Source organism: Stegostoma tigrinum, chromosome 1, assembly GCF_030684315.1.
Source record: "Stegostoma tigrinum isolate sSteTig4 chromosome 1, sSteTig4.hap1, whole genome shotgun sequence".
Classification (NCBI taxonomy): domain Eukaryota; kingdom Metazoa; phylum Chordata; class Chondrichthyes; order Orectolobiformes; family Stegostomatidae; genus Stegostoma; species Stegostoma tigrinum.
In genome coordinates, this window is record NC_081354.1 from 141413235 (window position 1) to 141437259 (window position 24025).

Consider the following 24025-nt stretch of genomic DNA (forward strand, 5'->3'; position numbering starts at 1 on the left):
CCGCACTTGGAGTATTGTGTATAGTTCTGGTCACCGCATTATAAGAAGGATGTGGAAGCTTTGGAAAGGGTGCAGAGGAGATTTACTAGGATGTTGCCTGGTATGGAGGGAAGGTCTTACGAGGAAAGGCTGAGGGACTTGAGGCTGTTTTCATTAGAGAGAAGAAGGTTGAGAGGTGACTTAATTGAGACATAAAATAATCAGAGGGTTAGATAGGGTGGATAGGGAGAGCCTTTTTCCTAGGATGGTGACGGCGAGCACGAGGGGGCATAGCTTTAAATTGAGGGGTTAAAGATGTAGGATAGATGTCAGAGGTAGTGTCTTTACTCAGACAGTAGTAAGGGAATGGAGCACTTTGCCTGCAACGGTCGTAGATTCGCCAACTTTAGGTACATTTAAGTCATCATTGGATAAGCATATAGACGCACATGGAATAGTGTAGGTTAGATGGGCTTGAGATTGGTATGACAGGTTGGCACACCATCGAGGGCCGAAGGGCTTGTACTGTGCTGTAATGTTCTATGTTGGAGCAGATTATTCCTTATTTTTACAGAAGAAAGGAACTTAGGAACAGGAGATAGCAATTCAGCTGATTAAGTCTGCTTCTGCATGTAATACGGTCATGGCTCATCAAGTATTTCAGTGCTGTTTACTCACACATTTTTCTATTGTATGTTCAATGTTTGAGCTTACACAGCCCTCTGGTAGACAAAATCCAAAGATCTGAATGAAATACATCCTCCTGGTTTCTGTCCTAAATCGCATTCCCCTTAGTTTTAAATTGTGTCCCAGTTCTAGACTTCACAACCATCTTAGCTGTATCTACCCTGTCTATTTCTTCCAAGTATTTTACAGGTTTCAATGAGATCACTTCTCATTCTTTGAAACTCTACAGGATACAGGCCCAATTTGCTCCATCTCTCTTCATTGGACAAACCTAACAACCTGGTACATGTCTTATGAGCCTTTGTTATGCTTTCTCTATAAAAAGAAGATCTTGCATGAGATATGGATACCAAAACCGCATGTAGTCCTTGTTTTTTTTTCCACATTATGTTCCATCTGCCATTCAAGCCCATTCACTAGGCCCGTTGAAATCCTTCTGAAGCTGTTCCTGACAACACACGTTCCTTCTTAGCTTTGTATCATCCATAAATTTGAAAATATTATGTTTAGTCCCCATGTCCAGATAATTTTTACATATATTTTAACACTTGATCCTTGCAGTACCCAAACTAGTCACAAGTTGTTAATAAGAGAATAACCCATTTATTCCAAATCTGTTTTCCATCTATTTGCTGTTCTTTAATCCATGCCAGTTCATTGCCTGCTTTGCCATGTGCTTGAATTTTGCTAAGCAACCTCTTATGGAAGACCTTATCACAAACCTTCTGAGAAACCAAATATATTACATGCATCAACTCCACTTCTTCAACATTGTTAGTAACATCTTCATTCAAAAACTCCAAGTTCATTAAACACAGTTTCCTACTTACAAATCCTTACTAACTATGGCCAATCAGATTATCAAGCCAATGTCTATTTATCACATCCTTCAATAGATTCCAGCATTTTCCTAACACTGATGTCAGGCCAACGTGTCTGTAGATTGCTGTTTTCTCTCTTGCTCTCTGCTTGAATAGTTGGAAGACATTTGCTGTCTTCCAATCCACAGGAACCATTTCAGAATCTATAAAATTATAGAAAATCATCACAAACATCATCAACATAGAACATAGAACAATACAGCGCAGAACAGGCCCTTGATGTTGTGCCGACCTGTGAACTAATCTAAGCCCCTCCCCCCTACGCTATCCCATCATTATCCATATGCTTATCAAATATCTCTATAACCACCATCTTCAATACTCTGGAATGTAAACCATCAGGGTATTCCACAATGTGAAACCCCATTTCTTTCACCAGTATAGTATTCTTATTTATGCGAATTCCCTTCAACTCTTCATACTGCCCAGCTACTTTGGACTGGAGATCTGAGAGAATTCTGGCATCTTCCTCAATGAAAACAGACACAAAGTAATAATTTAGCTTCTCAGCCAGTTCCATATTTAACATTGTAAATTCTCTTGACTGTATCTGTATTGGTCCCACATTTCTTTCAGCCAAACATTTCCTTTTTGTGTATGAATAGAAGCTTTTACAATCCATTTTTATACCTTTTGCTAAATTGCATTTGTATTCTATTTTCCCTTGCCACGTGAGTTTCTTGGTCTTCCTTTGCATTCTATAAACTTCTCAATTCTCAAAATTGCTGTTATTTATGGCAAGTTTATAGACCTTTTTTAATCTTAGACAATCCTGAACTTTCTTTGTAAAGTGATGTTTGACCCTATTTGAGTTTTTGCATCTTGAAAGAATGCGTAGTTGCTGTAAGTCATGTAATAGGATTAATTCATCCATTGCCTATATACAGTCATGACATATTTTCCCGATCAAGCTCATCCAACTTGTGCCCCATGCTTTCATAATTTTCCGTCAAATTTAATACACTTGCTTCAGATTGATCTACATGATGTAAAATTCTATCATGTTGTCACCCCAAATCGTAAAGGTTCTTTTACAAGGTTAATAATTAGTCACTTGTCATTATAAAATATTAGATCCAAAATAACCAGTCCTGTAGTCGGTTTTTCTATTTGCTGCTCCTGAAAGTCATCTGTAAGACAATCCACAAAGTCATTCTCCAAAGCTTTGTCGCTCAGTTGTTTTACCTAGGTATATGCAGATGATTATTGCTCATGCTCCACAGATTTACACCACACCTCAGGTTACCACTACATTTTGATGGCTTTTAAATAGCTTTGAACACTGTCTACTGCCCCTTTATTGATTCTTAGTTCAACCTAAACAGATTCCATACATTGTTTTTCTAATCTGAGACCCGCACTTTTTAATCTACTGATCCCATCTGATACTATTAGCGTAACTCCACTTTCACTTGTTTATCCTTCCTGAAAGTCGAATACCTTTGAACATATAGTTCCCACCGTGCATTCATGTTTCTGTAATGGCAATTAATGGCCATGTATCTCTATTAGTGCCTTTAGATCACTTAACTTGTTACAAATGTATTTGGGTAGGATGCCCTTAACTTTGTGTCTTGACATTGTTCCCCTTTTGAATCACACTCTGTGCTCAGCTTTGTTTGTCCTGTCTTCGAGTCTCCCTGCCATCTCTATGACTTCCTGTTACTAACTTGCGTTCCCTTTCAATTTGGTTTATACCTTAGTTCCCATCCCTCTGACCGAGGAGTTTGAATCTATGTCTACAGCACCAGCAAATCTTTCTGCATATTCCCAGTTCCATTTAAGGTATAATCCCTTAAACTGATTAAGGATCCATCTTCTGCAAAACCACTCCCAAATCCTCAGAAATCTGACGCCTTCCCTCCTAAATCACTTTTCCAGTATTCAATTGATCAATCCTCCTGTTATGTTCACCAGCACATGGTACTGGGCCTGACCTAAAATTACTGATCTTGATGACCTGCTTTTTAACTTCCTACCATATTGCCTGAAATCTGTAATTCTTTTTCCCTCTCAATGGGTAATAGTGTGGGCAATGATTTCTGGCTGATCCTACACCCTCCGAAGGATGCCCTGTAGCTACTTTGTGACATCCTTGATCCTTTAAGAACCATGTTCCTCCATGTGATGATTTCTGGAGCACCTTGATTATGTGTTCAACTTGAATGGAAGATGGATGTAATACATGAAGAACACTAGACTTATCTGTCTCCCACGGACTGTAGTGATTGAGAAGGCAACTCACCACAACCTTCTCAAGGATGGTTAAGAATGGGCACTAAATACAATCTACCCGGTTAGGTCCACATCTTATGAAAGAATCCAAGATTATAAAGGTGAGTAGACTGTCGGTGTGACTCTGATCTTGAGCAGCATTTTGGAATCCTAGAATCTCTACTATGTGGAAGCAGTTGATTTGGCCAGTCAAGTGCACACCAACTTTCCAAAGGCATCCCACCCAGATTCACACTGTTCCCTATCCCTATAACCATGCATTTTCCATAGCTAATCCACCTAGCCTGAATATCCCTGGACACTATGGTCAAAACAACATGGCCAGTCCACCTTACCTGCACATCTTTGGACTGTGGGAGGAAACTGGCACACTTGGAGGAAATCTGTGTCGGCATGGGGAGAATGTGCAGCCTTCACACTTGATAGTTGCCAGAGGCTGGCTTCAAACCTAGCTCCCTGGCACTGAGAGACAGCAGTGCTGACTGCTGAGCCACTCTGCTGTCCCTTCAGTTGTAGGCTTTTTTGTATGCAGCAAGCTCGCTGTTGGAATGATCTCTTTCAGGTGCAGTTCAGTTAATTCTATGTACAGGCTGAATAGTTTTGTAAAACTTGATAACTGAAAGACTGTATTAACAATGAGTTCAACGGCTGTAGTAAACAAGTTGCAGTAGCAATGTTGTGGATGCAAAAGTCCAGAGTTCAGAATTTTTGAACCGGCAGAGTTCTGACCTAAGATGGCTTTGCTGAGGACACTCCTGTTTAAATGGATGCATGTAACCGGGGGTACAAATGGAAGAGATTTGAAAGTAGAGCCTTCCAGAAGACTCAAGAAATATGGCCCTTGAAACTGTGCTCAGGCCAAGTGCTTAACCTTCTAATTTTTACTTCGTATCTGACTTGGCTTTCTTGGAATTTGGTCAGATGGCTGTCAGAGGAAAGCTGAGCAGTTCAGCGAAAAATAAGTATTTGTATTCATGCCAGTTGTAATATCTTAAGCATAACTGCACTTTGTATAAATAGTAAATTATTAGTTGTACTGAAATCCTCTATTTGTATCTTTTTGTACCAAACAAGCCAACAATCTATGATAACAAAGCGTGCAGCTGGATAAACACAGCAGGCCAAGTAGCATCTCAGGAGCACATAAGCTGACGTTTTGGGTCTAGACCCTTCTTCAGAGAGATTGGTAATATTTGTGGAACAGCTAGTTCCAAGAGTTGCTTGGTAGCAACATTAAATTCTGGCCAGAAATGGCAGTGGAACTGACTGTGATGTTTTTGATAGGTCATTATTGAAAGTTCAGAGAATCAGAGTTCAAATGTGACAGGCAGGGAGAATGAGAAAAAGACACAAATTATTAGGAGTGCTTTCGTTAGCTGTAGTGTTAGGAGTACAAGACTCTGAAGAAGTCCTGTTGAGAAAGTAGGAAGGGCACTGGGTCTGAATTGGGTAAATCTGTCAGGGGCTCAGAAGAACCCTGTGGTCATTAATATTTGAATGCAACAATGTGTCAAGTCTAAAAAATTTGCCAGCAAAACTTGCCTGATATAACTGAATAAGACTCAAACCCAAAAAACCCAAGGACTAGCTGTCGGTGAAGAGCTGAAATTATGCATGTGAATGAGTACTGAAATGCAATTTGAAAATCCAGAGGAGTGTAACAAAGGAAATAGGGTGTTAGGGAAATAGAATTAATATTAATACATAGAATTAAATGAACTGCACCTGAAAGGGATAATTCCAGCAGCGAGCTTGCTGCATACAAAAAATAAGGAAATTAGGTATACAAGATAATGAGAGGCATAGATAGAGTTGATAGTCAGAGACTATTTCCCAGGGCAGAAATGGCTAACACGAGGGGTCATAGTTTTAAGCTAGTTGAAGGAAAGTATAGAGGGGATATCAGAGGCGGGTTCTTTACACAGAGAGTTGTGAGAGCATGGAATGCGTTACCAGCAGCAGTTGTGGAAGCAAGGTCATTTGGGTCATTTAAGAGACTGCTGGACATGCATATGGTCACAGAAATTTGAGGGTGCATACATGAGGATCAATGGTCGGCACAACATCGTGGGCTGAAGTGCCTGTTCTGTGCTGTACTGTTCTATGTTCTAAGTTCTAGGGTGGATACTGTGGTTGTTAGTGACCAACCAGAACAGGAGCAGTCATTGAGGCAGAGCATGATAACATGACTCTTGTGAGGGAGTTTGAGGATTAAATTGGTAAAAGTAACAAATTGTGGTCCCTTGTGAATTAGAACAAGATTTGGTAACCTGCTGTAAAATTAATATGTGGGAAAAAATTTGCTGAAAAATTTGTGGGATGCCTTGAGTGCATTTTGCTATTTGAGGTACATTTTAGGTGGTCTATCACAGATACAAATCCTCAAAACAGGTCCTCAGTGGCGATCTCGGTGGAAGATAGTAAGGTGAAATCAAAGACTGCAGCAGCAGGGAAATCGTCAGTTGTTTCTAGTTGCAGTGATAAGGAACGTATTTACTTTCTGTCAAGGACCTGTATCTGTTGATGTGCAATAGCATTCCTACATTAAAGGATGTCCTGTACAAGGTGTCTACATAAGGGAATTCAAGACCCTCTTCAGACACAACACAAATGAAGAATTACCCTTGTTGCCCGTGAGCTCGATCACTTCAGCATTAATATCGCTGCAAAGAGATGTGCTTGCACCTTCTGAAGAGGGAAACTTGAGGATCAACCGAAGACTGATGGCATTGATATGTTAAGAAGAACAAACTTGTCAACCAACTCTGAGCTCCCGTTGGCACCAATGATTGCCTCATGTCTCTCCGCTTACATCACAATCATCATGAGTACCTCTGCTCCAACCTGTGATGACATACCTGAGGTCAAAAAAGGCTTCTGCTCTACCTTGGGCTGCATACTCACTGACATCCCTAAGGAAGATAAAATTATCTTTGTCGGAGACTTCAGTGCCAGGGTTGGAACCAAAGGGGTTCCCCTCACCAAATGTGCGGAACACCAGCTGGTCATCAACACATTGTTGTGCCAAAAAGTCCAAGACTTCTTGGAGGTATTCACAATCAAAACACTGGCACCTGATTAACTATGTAGAACAGTACTACACAGGAGCAGGCCCTTTGGCTCACTGTGTCTGTGCTGACCATGATGCCATTCTAAACTAATCCCATATGTTGCATGTATCACTCTATTTCCCTGTTTATTCAAGTCTGCCTAAATGTCTTTGAATCAGCATCATCATTTAATCCCAAAACCTAAAGGCTGTCCTCATTACCAAGGCAATGATTAGTGAAGGTGACTGCTAGACATTTCACTGGCTCATCTGCACCTCACTGTCCATTAAATGCCAGCAGAAGCAGCTGGAGACAAAGAAACAGTTCATAAAATAAGGCTTAATGTTGAGTGGCTTCAACAGCCAGGCAGACTAGCAAACCTTCATCCATGTTTTTATCAAAATTTCCATAAAGTTCATTTTAATGGACTTGGGGAAACCTGGAAAGAGCTTAAGACAATAATCATTTCATGCTGTGAAGAAACCATTGGATACAAGAATCAACAAGAATGACCACATCATCCAAGACCTCATTAACAAGAAGAGAAAAATTCACCATGCCAGGCAAAGCAACACCACCAGCGAGACAAAAGAGGAGAACTCATCAAACAGCAAAGTCAATTACAAAGTGGAATCAAGAATGAATAATGAACTGAGAAAACTAAGAAGTCCCTTGCTGACAAGCGCAGCATCTGGAGTTTCTTCAGTACCGGTGACGTCATATGTGGACCCAATACCCTTGGCCTCACACCAGTACAGAGTAAGATTGGCACCTTTTGAGCGAACAGTTCAAAGAATTCATAAGCCATGATCCGAATGCCAGTGAGCATGTGCTTGAGGACGTTCCCACCTCTCCACCAAAGATGATCTTGGATGCCCACCTAGTCAGGCAGAAGTTGAAACCACTGCTAGATGCATGTAGAGTTGAAAAGCTGAGGGGTAGACAGGATTCCAACAGAGGTTTTGAGAATTGGAACAGCAGAGCTTACATGTGATCTCCATCAACTGTTCCTGAAAGTCTATGACAAAAATCCTTGCCACGCTCAGGGATGCTGCTGTTGCCACCCTCTTCAAGAGAGGAAACAAAGTGGATATAGGAGCTACCAAGGAATATTCCTGTCTCCTTCGCTGGGGAAGATCATCACCCAAATCCTGACTCGGTGCCAACTCCCAGTTGTGGAGAAAATCCTTTCTGAGAACCACTGTGGCTTCTGACAAAACCATGGAATTATGGGCATGCTTTTCACTGCTCAGCAATTGCATGCCAAATACCAGAACAACAACCACAACTCACCAATCCATCCCTCCAAACAGTTGTTAGCACTAGAGGGATCAAAGGGTATGGGGGAAAAGCGGGTACAGGAATTTAATTGAATGATCATCCATGATCATATTGAATGTTGGTACAGACTCAGGCCCATTAGACTCTACTCCTATTTTCTGTGTTTCTATTTTACTGACTTTGCATTAACCAGGCATCAGAGTGGTCTGTGAATTATGAATTTGCATGAAGTTATTTTCAACTCCCTTTGAGTGTGATTGGATTTGAAAGTAACAGTGCAGCTTTATGCTTTAAACAAAGTAAAGGTTGATTTATTGCAAACTACTATTGTAGTTATTTAAGTAAAAGCAACAGTGTAATTAGTTTAAACATTGGTGTGCAACCATTAAAACTGGATCCACCCAAGATTATTATGGAGCTTTTTTATTTGTTTGTGAGATGAATTGTCATCTCTAATTGTCCAGAGGATGGTCAGGAGTCAACTACATTGCTGTGAATCTTGAGTCAAATGTAGGGCAGAAAAGGAAAGGATGACAGATTCTCTGCTGTAAAGGTTACAATTGAACAAGTTGGGTTTTGTGACAATCGGCAGTTGTTGTAGTCACCATCAGGTTAGCTTTTTATTCCAGATTTTTATTGAGGTTTAATTTCTCTAAACATTATGGTGGGATTCAAACTAAACTCTCCAGTGAATTAACAATAACAGAAATTGCTGGAGAAACTCAGCAGGTCTGGCTGCAGCTGTGAGAAAAAGGCAGAATTAGTGTTTTTGAGTATGGTGAGTGTTTTTCAAAATAGAGAATTAGCTTGGGCCTGTGAATTATTACTTGTTTAGCCTAGAATCATCCTTGGTACTTTGTCAAAGAATTGTATTTTTAACTGTCTCAATCTTGAGCTTGGAAGCTTTCACCCTGTCAGATTTTTGGTGAGATAGGAAAAGCTATTCATGTGTTGAGGGGAATAATCGTCCAGAGTTATTTTAACCCTTGGAAATAATAATTGGATTTCTAACAGTCTCTTTTTAATTTCTTCCTGAGACAAGTGCAGCCTGGCCCTAATACCAACTGATTCATGAGTGCAGTTGTGACTTCTGGGAACTATTTTGTAAGATTACTTGTGTTCATTTTAAAAACAGATTAACTTTTGGCTCAAAGTAGACATAACAGCATGACCTAAGTAGGAGCCGGAGTAGGCTATCTGATCTGTTGAACCGCCTCCTCCATTCACTGAGATCATGCATGGCTTATCTTTTGATGGGCTCAGCTGCACTTATCCACCTGCTCACCAAAACTCTTAATTCCCTTACTGATAAGAAAATCTATTTTCGCCTTAAAAATGTTAGATGAGGTTGCCTCAACTGCTTCACTAGGCAAGGAATTCCACAATTCACAGCCCTTTCGGTGAAGATGTTCCTCCTCAACTCAGTCCTAAATCTGTTCCCCCTTATTTTGAGGCTATGCCCCCTACATCTAGTTTCTGTTATGCAATTTAACAGTAATTTGTGACACTATTATTTTGTACTTATCCTCCTGATTCAAGCCAAGATGGAACAAAGAATGAGACCAGGTTCTCTGCTTTTCTATGACATCAGAGCTTAGAAGTTCATGGAAAGGTTGTGTCTAGCAAACCACTACAATGAGAACCTGAAACTCAAGTCTTGTGAAGAAATTTTAAAGTTAACATCTTTACTGGTTTTCACCTTTCCTTTGACTACTGTATTATTGTAGTTCTGCAAAGAATTTTAATTTCCACTCTGTTCATTTTTTGCATCTGTACATTTTATGACAGAAATGCTTTCACATGTGAAGAAAAAAATCCAAATGCTACTTTGAAGTTGAGAAGGAAGACAATAAGCGGTTAAAAAAAATTGTTTTGTTTTAAACAGGTATCCGATCCGTAAGCTTTTATGAACACATTATAACAGTAGGAACAGGACAAGGTTCTCTGCTTTTCTATGACATCAGAGCTCAGAAGTTCATGGAAAGGTTGTGTCAAGCAAACCACTACAGCGAGAAGCTGAAACTCAAGTCTTGTGAAGAAATATTAAAGTTAACAACAGGGAAGGGTTGGTTGGTAAGTTGGGAGATTTTGTTTTTCCATTAAATGCAAGATGTGAAGAATCCTAGAATACCGGTTCCGTAGGGTTTACGAAGTACTTGATCATTTCGGCATAAAGATAAATGGTTTAATTCATCGCTAGATAATTGTTAAAAACAGGGTTGATGGCACAGTATTGGCCGAGCAATAAGAGAGGCCTCTGTCGCTGTGCACTGAATAGTGTCATGGCTTCTTTTACACCCATTTGAGGATTGTTGGAACCTCATTTTAACATATTGACTTCTCTAAAGCATTGCACTACTACATCAACCTAGATTGTCTAGGTGTAGCACAGTGGCTCAGTGGTTAGCACTACTGCCTCACAGTGCCAGGGACCCGGCTCAATTCCACCCTTGGGAAAGAGCCTGTGTGGAGTTGCACATTCTCCCCATGTCCCCATGGGTTTCCTCAAGTCCTTCAGTTTCCTCTCTTACTCCAGAGACGTGCAGGTGAGGCGGATTGGCCATGCTAAAATGCCCGTAGTGTCCAGGGACATGCAGGTAGTTGGATTAACCTTGGGAAATATGGGGTTACAGAGATAGGGTGGGATGCTCTTCAGAGGATCCATGTGCACTCTGGCCAAATGGACTGCTTCCATGCTGCAGGGATTCTGTAGTTCTATGATTTAGGAGTTTGAAGTCAATATTTTAACTGCAAGTTGAGAGTGCTACCACTGGGTCCAGAGCTGGTACAAAGTGTGTGAAACACTTTGTAAATTCGTATGTCATCCATGTAAGCTTTAACGATTGATGCAGGCGATTAGAGGAAATTAGTTGTGTAAGTGGTGATATCACTGGACCAGTAATCTAGAGACTAAGCTAATGCCCTTGAGACACTGGTCCAAATCTCATCATGGCAGCTAGTGGAATTTAAATTCTAGCTCAATAACCACCATTGGTTGTGATTTTTAAGAAAACCTATCCGGTTCACAAAAGTCCTTTGAGGGGGAAAAGAAAAATCTGCCATTGTTACCTGGTCTGGGGTGCATGTGACTTCAATCCACAGCAGTGTGTTTGACTCGACTGCCTCTGGGCAATTAGGATGGGGCAATAAATGCTGACCGAACCAATGATACCTGAATCCTGTGACTGAATTAAGAAGTAAAACTTCATTCACTGGAAGGATTGTGAACCTTTGAAATTCTGTTTTCCAAAGTTACGAGTACTCCATTGAGTGTGCTCGAGGCTGCATGAGAGAGTTTTTATTTTGATTTTGCAGAGAATCAAAAATGTGGAGAAGAGTTGGGAAAATGGAGTTGAGATAGATGATCTGCCAAGATTTAATTGAATGTTGGAGTAGGTTCATAACATCTATTTCTGCTCTTAGATCTTCCATACTTAAAATCATAGAACTTCCTTCCTTAGGTTATAGGAATACTATAGACATTGCAGAGTTCAAGAAAGCCAACCACCACTGAGCAGTGAGAGATGAGCAATACCAGCTGTCACTAACCCAATAATCTGAGGTTTTAAAATGTCTCACACTGGGGAAGGGATGAAGTCAGCAGTGTCTGGAGTGGAATCCGATAAATATCAGCAACTGCATCCTTTTGTCTCCCAACCTATATGCGTAACCAAATCCTGGTATAAAATGGTGAAGAAGAGGTGATGATACAGAATAGAGAGAGAAGAAGAAACTGGCATGCAGTAAATTCATAAAAATATGTATTTTAGTTGTGTAATTTATATTAAATGGCAAATGAAAATTAATATTGAATAATATGAAGTATTAGTGTGGATACTGGGGTAGGAAAGATGTGGCTCATTGCATATGATGAATGAAATTAAATGTCATGCAGTGAGCCTTGCAGATAAATAGGTGTAAGCTTTAAAATCCAGGCTGCGAGTCAGAGCCATTGGAAAAGCTTATAACATACAAAGACTTGTAACTTGTGCAATTGGTTAGAAGTTCACAGAGCTTGGTCTGTAGCTTCATTATGGACTTGTCAGATCATAGTAACAATACTGTGAAATTTTCTGTACCAGGCTGCATAAAGGATGTATTGCAGACAAGGATATTGAAATGATTGACAAAACTGATCACAGTGTAGTATAATGAAAAGGAAAGCTTATAAGCCATGGAAGCTGATCGGTTTTAGATCTCATTTAAGAACAGATTTATAAATGTATAATAATAGAAACCAGAGATTATAACTTCAAAGTGCCTCAAAAAAGTTGCATTTGTGGACATATATTTATATACAAAAACAGAGTGAAAGCTGCTCATCAGACATGGGGAAGAGTTCTGAACATTATTTCTAAACCTACCAATAAGGGATGGTGTAATAGCTCAGTAGTTGGCACTGCTGCCTTACAACACCAAGGATCAGGACTTGATTCCAACCTTGGGCAACTGTCAGTGTTGTAGTTGGCACGTTCTCCCTGTGTTTGCATGGGTTTCCTCCAAGGCCTCTAGGTTCCTACCACAGTCCAAAGATGTGCAGGATAGTTGGATTAGCCATGCTAAATTGCTCCATAGTGTCCAGGGATGTGTAAATTAGGTGGATTAGCTATGGGGAATGCAGGGTTGCAGAGGTAGGGTAAGGGGTTTGTCTGGCTGGGAAGCTCTTTGGAGGGGAGGTGGACTTGATGGGCCAAATGGCCTGCTTCTTAGGTAGAACGTAGAAAAGTACAACACAGTACAGGCCCTTCGGCCCACGATGTTGTGCCTCCAACCTTTGTGTCATCAGCAAACATACTAACCCACTCCTCAACCTCCTCATCCAAGTCATTTATAAAATCTACCAAGAGCAGAGGCCCAAGAAGAGAGCCCTGTGGGATACCACTCGGCACTGACCTCCAGGCAGAATACTTACCATCTACAACCACTCTCTGCCTCCTGTCAGCCAACCAATTCTGAATCCAGACAGCCAAATCACCCTGTATCCCAGCCCTCCTGACTTTATGAATGAGCCTGCCGTGGGGAACCTTATCAAATGCCTTGCTGAAGTCCATGTACACCACATCCACTGCTCGACCCTCGTCAACCTGTCTTGTGACATCCAGTGACAACTTCACTGTAGAAATTTTATGCTTTAAGTAGAGGTAATTGAGGAAAAAGATGATTATGATTGTTTAACATGCATTTCGATGCCAAAGATAAAGAATTAGAAGAAAAAGAAAACTTTGAAAAACTCGATGACTCTAGACTTAATTTGCTTTTTGAGCAACTTGAAACTAATCTATACTTCACTAATTCAGGATTTTCTTCTCCATGCCAGAGTCATTGTGATGTAAAGCATGAAAACAGATGTTTCTGTCCAACTTGCCCATGCCAACCAGATAGATAGCCTAAGCTGATCCAGTCCCAATTGTCCATATCCCTCTAAACCCTTTCTATTCAGATATCCGTCCAGATGCCTTTTAAATGTAGTTAATTTTACCAGCTTCCACCACTTTCTCTGGCAGCTCATTCCATACACGCACCACCCTCTGCATGAAAGGTTTGCCCCTTAGCTCCCTTTTAAATCTTTCCCCTCTCACCTTAATAATATGCCAGGCCAAGCAGCATCAGAGGTGCAGGAAAGTTTGACATTTTGTGTCGGGACCCTTCTTCAGAAATGCAGGAGGGGAAGGGGATCCTGAAATAAATAGGGAGATGGGGAAGTGGATAGAAGATGGATAAAGGAGAAGATAGGGTGAGAGGAAACAGACAGGTCAAAGAGGCTGGGTTCGAGCCAGTGAAGGTGAATGTAGGTAGGGTGTTAGGGAGAGGATAGGTTGGTCCAGAGAGGACGGACAGATCAAGGAGGTGAATTGAGGTTAGTGGGTAGGAGATGGGGGTGGGGCTTGAGGTGGGAGGAATGATGAGGGAGGCAGGGATGATTTGGGCTGGTTATGGGCTGAGGTAGGGGGAGGGGAGATTTTGAAGTTTGTGAAGTCCACATTGATACTCTTGGGCTGCAGAGTTCCAAAGCAGAATATGAGATGCTGTTCCTGCAGCTTTCTGGTGGCATCATCATGGCAGTGCAGGATGGACATGTCATCCAAGGAGTGGGAGTGGGAGGGGGAGTTGAAATGGTTTGTGTCTGGGAGGTGTAGTTGATTGGTAGGTGTTCCACAAAGCGATCCCAAGCCTCCGCTTGGTTTCCCTGACGTAGAGGAGGCCACAACGGGAAAAGTGGATATAGTATACCACATTAGCAGATGTGCAGGTGAACGTCTGTTTGGTGTGGAAGGTCTTCTTACGGCCTGGGATGGGGGTGAGGTGTAGGGGCAGCTGTTGCACTTGCTCCAGTTGCAGGGAAAAGTGCCGGGGTGGTGGGTCTGGAGGGGAGTGTGGAGTGGACAAGGGAGTCACAGAAAGAGTGGTCCCTCCAGAAAGCACATCAGGGTGGAGAGGGAAAAATATCTTTGGTAGTGGGGTCAGATTGCAGATGATGGAAGTGTCGGAGGATGATGCATTGGATTTGGAGGAGGTTGGTGTGGTACGTGAGGATGAGGGGGATTCTGCTTTGGTTGTTATTGCGGGTAGGGGGTGTGAGGGATGAGTTGCGGGAAATGCGAGAGACACGGTTGAGGGTATTTTCAACCTCTGAAGGCGAAGTTGCGGTCCTTGAAAGATGAGGTCATCTGGGATATCCGGGAGTGGAATGCCTCATCTCAGGAGTAGATAAGGTGGAGGTGAAGGAATCGGCGTCAGGGGATGGTCTTTTTGCAGGAAGGTGGGTGAGAGTGGTGTATTGTAGGTAGCTGTGGGAGTTGGTAGGCTTGAAATGGATATCAGTTTCCAGGTGGATGCCAGAGATGGAGACAGGGGTCCAGGAAAGAAAGAGAGGTATCAGAGATGGTCCAGGTAAACTTAAGGTTGGGGTGGAAGGTGTTAGTGAAGTGGATGAACTGTTCGAGCTCGTTGTGGGAGCACGAGGCAGCTCCAATACAGTCATCAATGTAACATCGAGTTGGGAGCTAGGGCCAATGTAGATTTGGAAGAGGGATTGGGACCACTCTCTCTGTGACTCCCTTGTCTGCTCCACCCTCCCCTCGAGCCCCACCACCCCTGGCACTTTGCCCTGCAACCTGAGGAAGTGCTACACCTGCCCCTACACCTCCCTCCTCACCCTCATCCCAGGCCCCGAGAACACCTTCCACATCAAACAGATGTTCACCTGCACATCTGCTAATGTGGTATAGTGTATCAGTTGTTCCCATTGTGGCCTCCTCAACGTCAGGGAAACCAAGTGGAGGCTTCGGGACCACTTTGCGGAACACTTATGCTTGGTTCGCAACAAACAACTAACCACCTTCAACTGCCCCTCCCACTCCTTAGATGACATATCCATCCTGGGCCTCCTGCATTGCCACAATGATGCCAACCTGAAAGCTGCAGGAACAGCATCTCATTTTTGCTTGGGAACCCTGCAGCCCAATGGTATCAATGTGAACTTCACAAGCTTCAAAGTCTCCCCTCCCCCTACTGTATCCCAAAACCAGCCCAGTTCGTCCCCGCCTCCCTAACCATTCCTCCCACCTCAAGCCCCACTCCTATCTCCTACCCACTAACCTCATTCCACCTCCTTGACCTGTCTGTCCCCTCCTAACTCCTCACCTACATTCACCTTCACTGGCTCCAACCCCGCCTCTTTGACCTGTTTATCTCCTTTCCATCTTCTATCTGCCTCTCCCTGTCTCCCTATTTATTTCAGAATTCCCTTCTCCTCCCCCATTTCTGAAGAAGGGTCTCGACTCAAAACATCAGCTTTCCTCCTCTCATGCTACTTGGCCTGCTGTGTTCATTCACCTCTACACCTTGTTATCTCCATATAGATCATGTCCACCACTCTGCCGCCTTAATCGTTTTTGTTACTTCTTCAAAAAACTCAATAAAGTGAGTCACAGTTTTCCACGCACAAAGCCACGTTGACTATCCCTAATCAGTCCCTGCCTTTTCTGCCCTCAGGATCTCCTCCAACAACTTGCCCACCACTGATGTCAGGCTCACCGGTCTTTGGTTTCCTGGCATTTCCTGAACACCTCTCTTAAATAATGGTACCGTATTAGCCATCCTCCAATCTTCCTGCACCTCACCTGTGCCTATCGATGATGCAAGCGTTTCAAAAGGGGGCCCAACAGTCACTTCCCATGAAGTTCTAGAGTACACCAATGTGTGTTTTACGATGTCCAGGGCCACCACTTCTATCATCCTACTAATCGCAGGAAAGATTTTAGTGAGAAGGGACGACTGGTTATTGGCTTAATGATTGTTGGGGTTGGAGGTTGGCATCTGAAAATCATACTTGGTGTCCAATCGAAAAGGTGATTGGATTTTTATAAAATTTTCACACTTTTTTGATGGTTCAAGTGATGTAATTTTCAGTTCATAAGGCCAAATGATTAACATATTTCTCATGTTCTGTTTCTGACACAATTTTACTTGTACATAAAATTTAATGTTTATTCAAAGAACAATAAGCCCATATATTTTGAGTCGCTAAATTGTGTTGTCTATCATCTCTTAATTGATATAAATCCTTCACTAATTTCCTGTGCAGAACTGTGTAGAAATTTGATGGCAACACCCACATCTTAAGAATGAATATTTAGAACAAAGTATGACTGAAATGTGAAGCAGAATCACATGATATAGCATTCGGGTATGCAATATGTAATGTCTGGTTGAGTGACAGTCAGTAGCAGTAGTAGAAAAACATAGCTAAATGAATTGTATCTGTTGTGTGTGGCAGCTGAAGCCTACTGAGCTTATTTTCATGGAAATTCCCTGTTGTGTTATTGTTTCTGTGCTCTGCATTCACAAGGTATATTTCCACAAGTCCTGTGGTGCTTATTCAAATAAACCACCACCTCTTAATGAAATATCAGCCACTTATTTACTAATGGAAGACATTACTAATTGTTATCAATGTGAACATCCGCATATGCCCACATTCTAGCATGGAGATTAGCCAGTTCACCCCAATAGGACATGAGCCTGATCTTTCTGTGACTTTCTGGATTTTCTTCTGTACTGTTATGTGCCTTTACATCACAGAACAAAAGGGCCTTCACATCAAACTATAAGAGACCATTCAGTATTTGAGTTGATGCCTGTCACTAGAGCCATAGAGAGATGGAAAACTCTCAGATTTGGCCTTAGTTCTGTGTTATCAGCAAATCAGCTGGGACTTCTGTCAGGATTTAATAGTTATCCTGAATGCCTTTTTGGTTAAGAAGGAAAAAGTTCTGCTAACCCTTTGCCAGCAGCTGGTTTGTTTGTTGGAATATCGGGGGAGAATGGAGTCATTATGATGTTTCTAACTCCATTATATAGTAACTAACCAAACACTTGGATTCCCAGGCTTGTGTGCTTCCTGTGTGTTATATCCAGTTTCCCCTTTAAAATATGCAGTGGTCCCAGTTTTAACAAGTCCTTGTGGCAAAACATTCCATGCTCCAAAAACCTTCCACACAGAGAAACATCTCAACTCCCTTCCTTTCCACTGTATTGACAATCTCTCCCCCCCCACCCCCATTATTTCCTTCCCTCCCGATCCGCATCTCTCCCCAATGTCTCTGCCTCCACTTCCCTCTCTCCCCACCTCCTCAAAGTAAAATCCACCCCGCCCCTCTCCAAGTAGCATTGCCTCCTTAACTGTTGTCTTTCCTCATTCATTCAAATTCCTTCTTAAACTTTAAAAAGACTATTAAAATTGTTCTTGGTCTTTTCTTGTGGAAATCGTCCCAACATAGCAAGGCATTCTGGAACGTTAATTTCCCATCATCTCTACTGCATCGGCACTCTAGTTATTTGACTCTACACTGTACTTTCAAGTTGGCTTTTTGTACTTGAGCTGAAAATTGTTCACAGTACTCTTGACTCATGGCTAATGACTAATACCACAATTGATTAACACTGGTAAAAACCAAAAGAACTGCGAATGCTGTCAATCAGGAACAAAAACAAAGTTGCTGGAAAAGCTCAGCAAGTCTGGCAGCATCTGTGGAGGAGAAAACAGAGTTAACGTTTTGGGTCCGGTGACCCTTCCTCAGTTCTGAGGAAGGGTCACCGGACCCGAAACGTTAACTCTCTTTTCCCCTCCACAGATGCTGCCAGACTTGTTGAGCTTTTCCAGCAACTTTGTTTTTGTTCCTGATTAACACAGGTGCCCTATTTAAATAACCCTAGTGTAGCCATAACAGACCCAAGTTGAGAGATTGATGCAAGTATACTCATATATGAAGCCAGTATTATACCTTGCGTACAAGTAAATTAATTCCGGTGTCTTCTATTGATTTCTCGGACAGTTCAGTTGCCATCTTCTGTTTGCATTCAAATGTGACACTTGCTGTATAGTAGTTTCTTAAAAGTTTACTTGGTACTTACAAATTGAATATGCAAGGACAATCTGTTTTGGATGGATAGGCAATAAGGAAAAGTTAGCTCTCTCAGTAAAAGAAGAGATCAGTGGTGCAAGTGAGTAATGATATCAGGACTGGAAATCAAAATGGAGAAATAATCTGGATAGAAATATACAGCAAGGGAAAGAAGTTCCTGATTGGAGTCATTATATGTTCCCAAAATGGTCTCCTGCAGAGGGGCACTACATAAACCAGGAAATAGTGGGGGCTTGTAAGAAACTAGCAGCAATATTTGTTGGTGATTTTAATATGCGTATAGGCTGGCTGAATCAACAAAGATAGCTTGGAGGGAGAGTTTTTTGACTGCATTAGTGTTTGTTTCTTGGAGCAATATTCTGTGCACCCAATCAGAGAATGGGCTATTCTGGATTTGGTATTGTGTAATGAAATGGGATTAATGAACGATCTCATAGTAAAGGGTCCTCTAGGGAAAAGTGATGTAGTTTCGAATTCAGTTGGAGGGCTAGAAACTTGAGTTTCACACTTGTGTTCCAGAGTTAGATGAAAGTATAGAGGACAGATTTGGCCCTGGCAGAATGGGCAGGAAAACTAAAAGATAGGACAGTTGATGACCGGTAGCAGATAATTAAGGAGATTCTCAATTGCTCTCAACTACATTACATTCTTAAAAAGAAAGAAAGATTAAGAAGTGGAAAAATATCAACGGCTAAACAAGGATGTTAAAGATAACATAAAGACAAAAACAAAGGCACATCACATTGCGAGGCGGTGGCATGCTGGAAGATTGGCAAATTTTTAAATATCAGCAAAGGGTTACTAAAATTGTAATAAAAAGAGCAAAGGTAATTTCTGAAAGAAAACTAGTGCAAAATATAAAAACAGAGCAAAAGCTTCTAAAAGTATATAAAATAGAAGAAAATAGTTAAAGTGAATATTGGTCCCTTGGGGCGTTAATAATGGGGAAAGAGAAAAGACAGTCATCTAATCAATACTTTGTTTCAGTTTTCGTGGTGGAAGACAGTACCGTTTACTCTTGGGATGATGCTAATGCAGTAGTTACGGAAAATGAGCAACTTAGAAGAATCATCATCATGAGGGGAAAAAGTACTGAGCAAAGTATTGGGATTGAAGGCAGACAAGTCTCTGAGCCCTGACAGCTTACATCATAGGAACTGAAAGAAAGTGGCAGTAGAGATAATAGGTCCATTTGAAATACTATTCCAAAGTTTCCTGGATGCAGGAAAGATTCTGGTGGATTAGAAAATGCCAATATAACACCCTTAATTAAAAAGTGATGCAGAAAGTAGGAAACTATAGATCAGTTTAATATGTATCAATGGGAAATTGTTAGAATCTATTATTAAGGAAGTACAGTAATAACAGGACACTTGGAAAGTCAAAATCCAAGCCATCAGAGTGAGCATGTTTTATGAATGGTAAATCATGTCTAACTAATTTTCTAGAGTTCTTTGAAGATGTAACAAGCAATGCAGATAATGGCATCCGACAGATGTAGCATATCTGGAGTTGAGGAAGGCATTTGATGAGATGCCATGTAAAAGATTGATAGACAAGATAAGATCATATGACATGGGGTAATTTATTAGCTTGGAAAGAGGATTGGGTAACCAACAGAAAGCAGAGTCAGGATAACAGGGTCTTTTACTGGTTGGCAAGACATAACTAGTGGGGTGCCATAGGGTTCGGTCTTCGGGCCCCCAGTATTTACAGCTTGGATGTGGGGATTGAAGCCAAGTTTACAGATGGCACTAAAATCGAGCACGGGGTAAGTTATAATGAAAAAATATGAAATTTACAAATGGACATGGATGGGTTAGATAAATGGGCCAGCAGTTGGCAGATGAAGTTTAATGTGGAGCATATCTATTTTGGAGGAATGTAAGGGCAACTTATTATCTAAATGGAGAGAAACCTCAGTGTCTTTTGGTGCACACGGATCTAGGTGTCCTCTTGCATGAATTGTAGAAAACTAGTATGCAGGTGCAGTGGGTAATCAGGAAGGCAAATGGAATTTTGACATTTATTGCTAAGAGAATAGAGTATAACTGTAGGAAAGTGTTGCTGCAACTGGACAAGCCTTAGTGTGACCGCACCTGGAGTAGTTTACAAAATTTTGGTCCCCTCATTTGAAGGGGGATGTGGTTGGATTGGAGGTGGTTTAGAGGAGATTTCTTAGAATGATTCCAGGGATGAGTTTTTCTTCTGAAGAAAACATGAGCAATTTAGCCTCTATTGTTTGGAGCTTTGAAGAGTGCAAGGAGGATCTAATCGAGGCATATATAAGATGCTAAAAGGGATTGACAGAGTAGATGCAGAGAAGATATTTCTTTAGACAACTTAGAATGAAAGGTAAAAATATGGAGCTGTAGGAACACAGCAGGCCAGGCAGCATCAGAGGAGCAGGTAAATTGATGTTTCAGAGCTCCACACGGTTATCTCTGACTCCAACATCGGCCGTTCTTACTATCTCTCAGAATGAAAGGTATTTGTTTTCGGATAAAGGAAGCAAATTTAAAACAGTTAAGGAGAAATTATTTTTCTTGAAGGGTCATACATCTGTGGAATTCACTACCTTAGATTTTGGTGGAATGCAGGGACATTGAGTAAATTTAAGGAGGACATAGATTTTGTCTGGGCAAAACATCTTTAACTATGCTGCGACTTTTGTGCGCTGTTTACAATTTATGTTGGTTTACTTGCAATGAAATATTTGAGTCTTAGGTTTGTTCAGTAATTTTTAGATCATAAATAGCTGTACAGCAGGATTTGTACAAAAGATAACGTTCTGCTAAATGATCATCCTGGATATGAAAATGCTTGATCATTTGCTGATGGGTGTCCACTTAACTTCTAAAGTTAGCATAAGTCTAATTGAAGGCATTATACCGACGGGTATATTTCCGTGCTGCATGACTCTGTGACTCCAAGTTTTAAATCCATTATTGATAGATCCTCGTTTTGAAGAGGACATAATTTCAATGTCTTGGGTTAACCTAAGACTTACCAGACTGTATCCACTTCCGCTGTCACAATTTGCAATGAAGTAAGGTCCCAGCAGAACAGTTTGGGAACCCCTATGTTACCTAATCATTTGGAGGAGCAAAATTACAAAATATTATTAAATTAAATAAATCTACTGAGAGGATCTATTCTGAAGTGCAGTTTTAACCTGTAGAGATGGACAGCACAAAAACAGACCCTTTGGTCCAAATTATCCATGCCAAACAGATATCCTAAATAAGTGTAGCCCCATTTGCTAGCATTTGGCCCATATTCCTCTAAACCTTTCCTATTCATCTACTCATCCAGAGGCCTTTTAAGTTTTGTAATTGTATCAGCCTCCACCCCTGTCTCTGGCAGCCCATTCCATTTATGCATCACCCTCTGTGAGAAAAAGTTGCCCCTTAGGTCCCTTCTAAATCTTTCCCCTCTCAGCTTAAACCTATGCCCTCTAATTTTGGACTCCCTCCACCCCGGTGAAAAGACTTTGTTGATTTACCCTGTCCATGTACCTCATGATTTTGTAAACCTTTATAAGGTAACTCCTCAGTCTCCGGTGCTCCATGAAAAATAGCTCCAGCCTATTCAGCCTTTGACTATAGCTGAAACCCTCTAACACTGGAAACATCCTGATAAATCTTTTCTGAGCCCTTTCAAATTTCTCAACAAGCATCTTTGGCAGGGAGAACAGAATTGCACACAGTATTGCAAAAGTCGCCTAACCAATGTCCTATACAGCTGCAACATGACCTCCCAACTCCTGTACTCAGTGCACTGTCCAATAAAGGCAGGCATACTAAACGCTGACTTCACCATCCTATCTACCTGCAATTCCACTTGCAAGGAACTATGAATGTGCGCTCCAAGGTCTCTTTGTTCAGCAACACTCCCCTGGATCTTACCATTACATAGAACATAGTTTTTAAATTCATTCATAGAACAAAGAACTGTACAGCACAGTACAGGCCCTTCAGCCCACGATGTTGTGCCGAAACTTTCTCCTCAACCTAAGGTCTATCTAACCTCTACCCCTACCTTATTACTAACATCCATATGCCTATCTAATAGCCACTTAAATGTCCCTCCTGAGGCCGACTTCATTACAGTCTCTAGCAATGCATTCGCGCGCCCCCCCCCCCCCCCCCACACACACACACACACACACACCACTCTGAGTTAAAAAACCTACCTCTGACAGCTCCCCTATACTTACCTCCACTCACTTTAAAACTATGCCCCCTCGTAATAGCTACTTCCACCCTTAGAAAAAGTCTCTGGCTGCCCACTCTATCTATACCTCTGATCATTTTGTACAACTCTATCAAGCCAACTCTCATCCTTTGTCATTCTAAAGAGCAAAGCACTAGCTCTCTCAACCTTTCCTTATGAGGCCGTCTCTCCATTCCTGGCAACATCCTGGTAAATCTCCTCTGCACCTTTTGCAACACTTCCACATCCTTCCTGTAATGGACACAATACTCCAGATGTGGCCAAACCAGGCTTTTGTATAGCTGGAGCATATCTTCATGGCTCTTGAACTCAGTCCCTCTATTAATGAAAGCTAACACACCATATGCCTTCTTAACCACTCTATCCACCTGGGTGGAAACTTTCAGAGAATTGTGAACATGAACTCCAAGATCCCTCTGCTCCTCCACACTGCCAAGATTCTTTCCATTAACCCTGTATTCTGCTTTCAAGTTTGTCCTTCCAAAATGATTCACCTCTCACTTTTCAGGGTTAAACTCCATCTGCCACTTCTCAGCCCAGCTCTGCATCCTATCAATGTTCCTTTGTAATCTAGAACAACCCTCCACACTGTCCACAACCTGACCCACCTTCGTATTGTCCGCGAACTTACTAATCGACCCTTACACTCCTTCATCCAAATCATTTACAAAACTCACAAATACAGGGGGACCCAGAACAGATCTTTGTGGTACAACTCTCGTTAACTGAGCTCCATGTTGAATATTTTCTGCCCACTACCAATGTGTACTGCATGTAAAAGTCCTGCCCTGATTTGCCTTTCCAAAATGCAGCACATCACATTTATCTAAATTTGAACTCCTCTTCAGCCCGTTGCCCAATCTGATCAAGATCCTTATGTATTCTGAGGTAACCTTCTTCACTGTCCATTACAGTATTTTAAACTTTGACATATTAGTATTTGTAATGTGCATTTCATCTATGTTCTATGCGCTGGTTGTAGGACCAAACAAGAGACTTTAGGTTGATTTCTATATAGTGCAATGTTTTCAAATGTCTGTTCTGCCACTTTGAATTGCTCTGTCAGCATGTTGAAGGTATCTTTGATCATTTAGCAATTTAACTGATAGTTCAAGAATGTATAAGAAGTTAATAGGATTTCTGGGCACAATATATTGGATCTCCTACATAGAAGAATAATTTATTAAATGCTTGTGTTAACATTTTTGTCCATACTGTTCTTTCCATTGCAAGGGATAGCTCCTTTATC

General features: G+C 41.4%; 1 protein-coding gene across 1 annotated transcript in view; it reads left to right on the top strand.

The window, feature by feature from the left end:
- dcaf12 (DDB1 and CUL4 associated factor 12) overlaps window positions 1-24025 on the top strand; it is an 84068-nt gene that overhangs the window by 53697 nt on the left and 6346 nt on the right. Inside the window, exon 8 of the mRNA XM_048534345.2 lies at window positions 9999-10186. Within this exon, the coding sequence (XP_048390302.1) occupies window positions 9999-10186 (188 nt within the window). The remainder of the gene's footprint in view (window positions 1-9998; window positions 10187-24025) is intronic.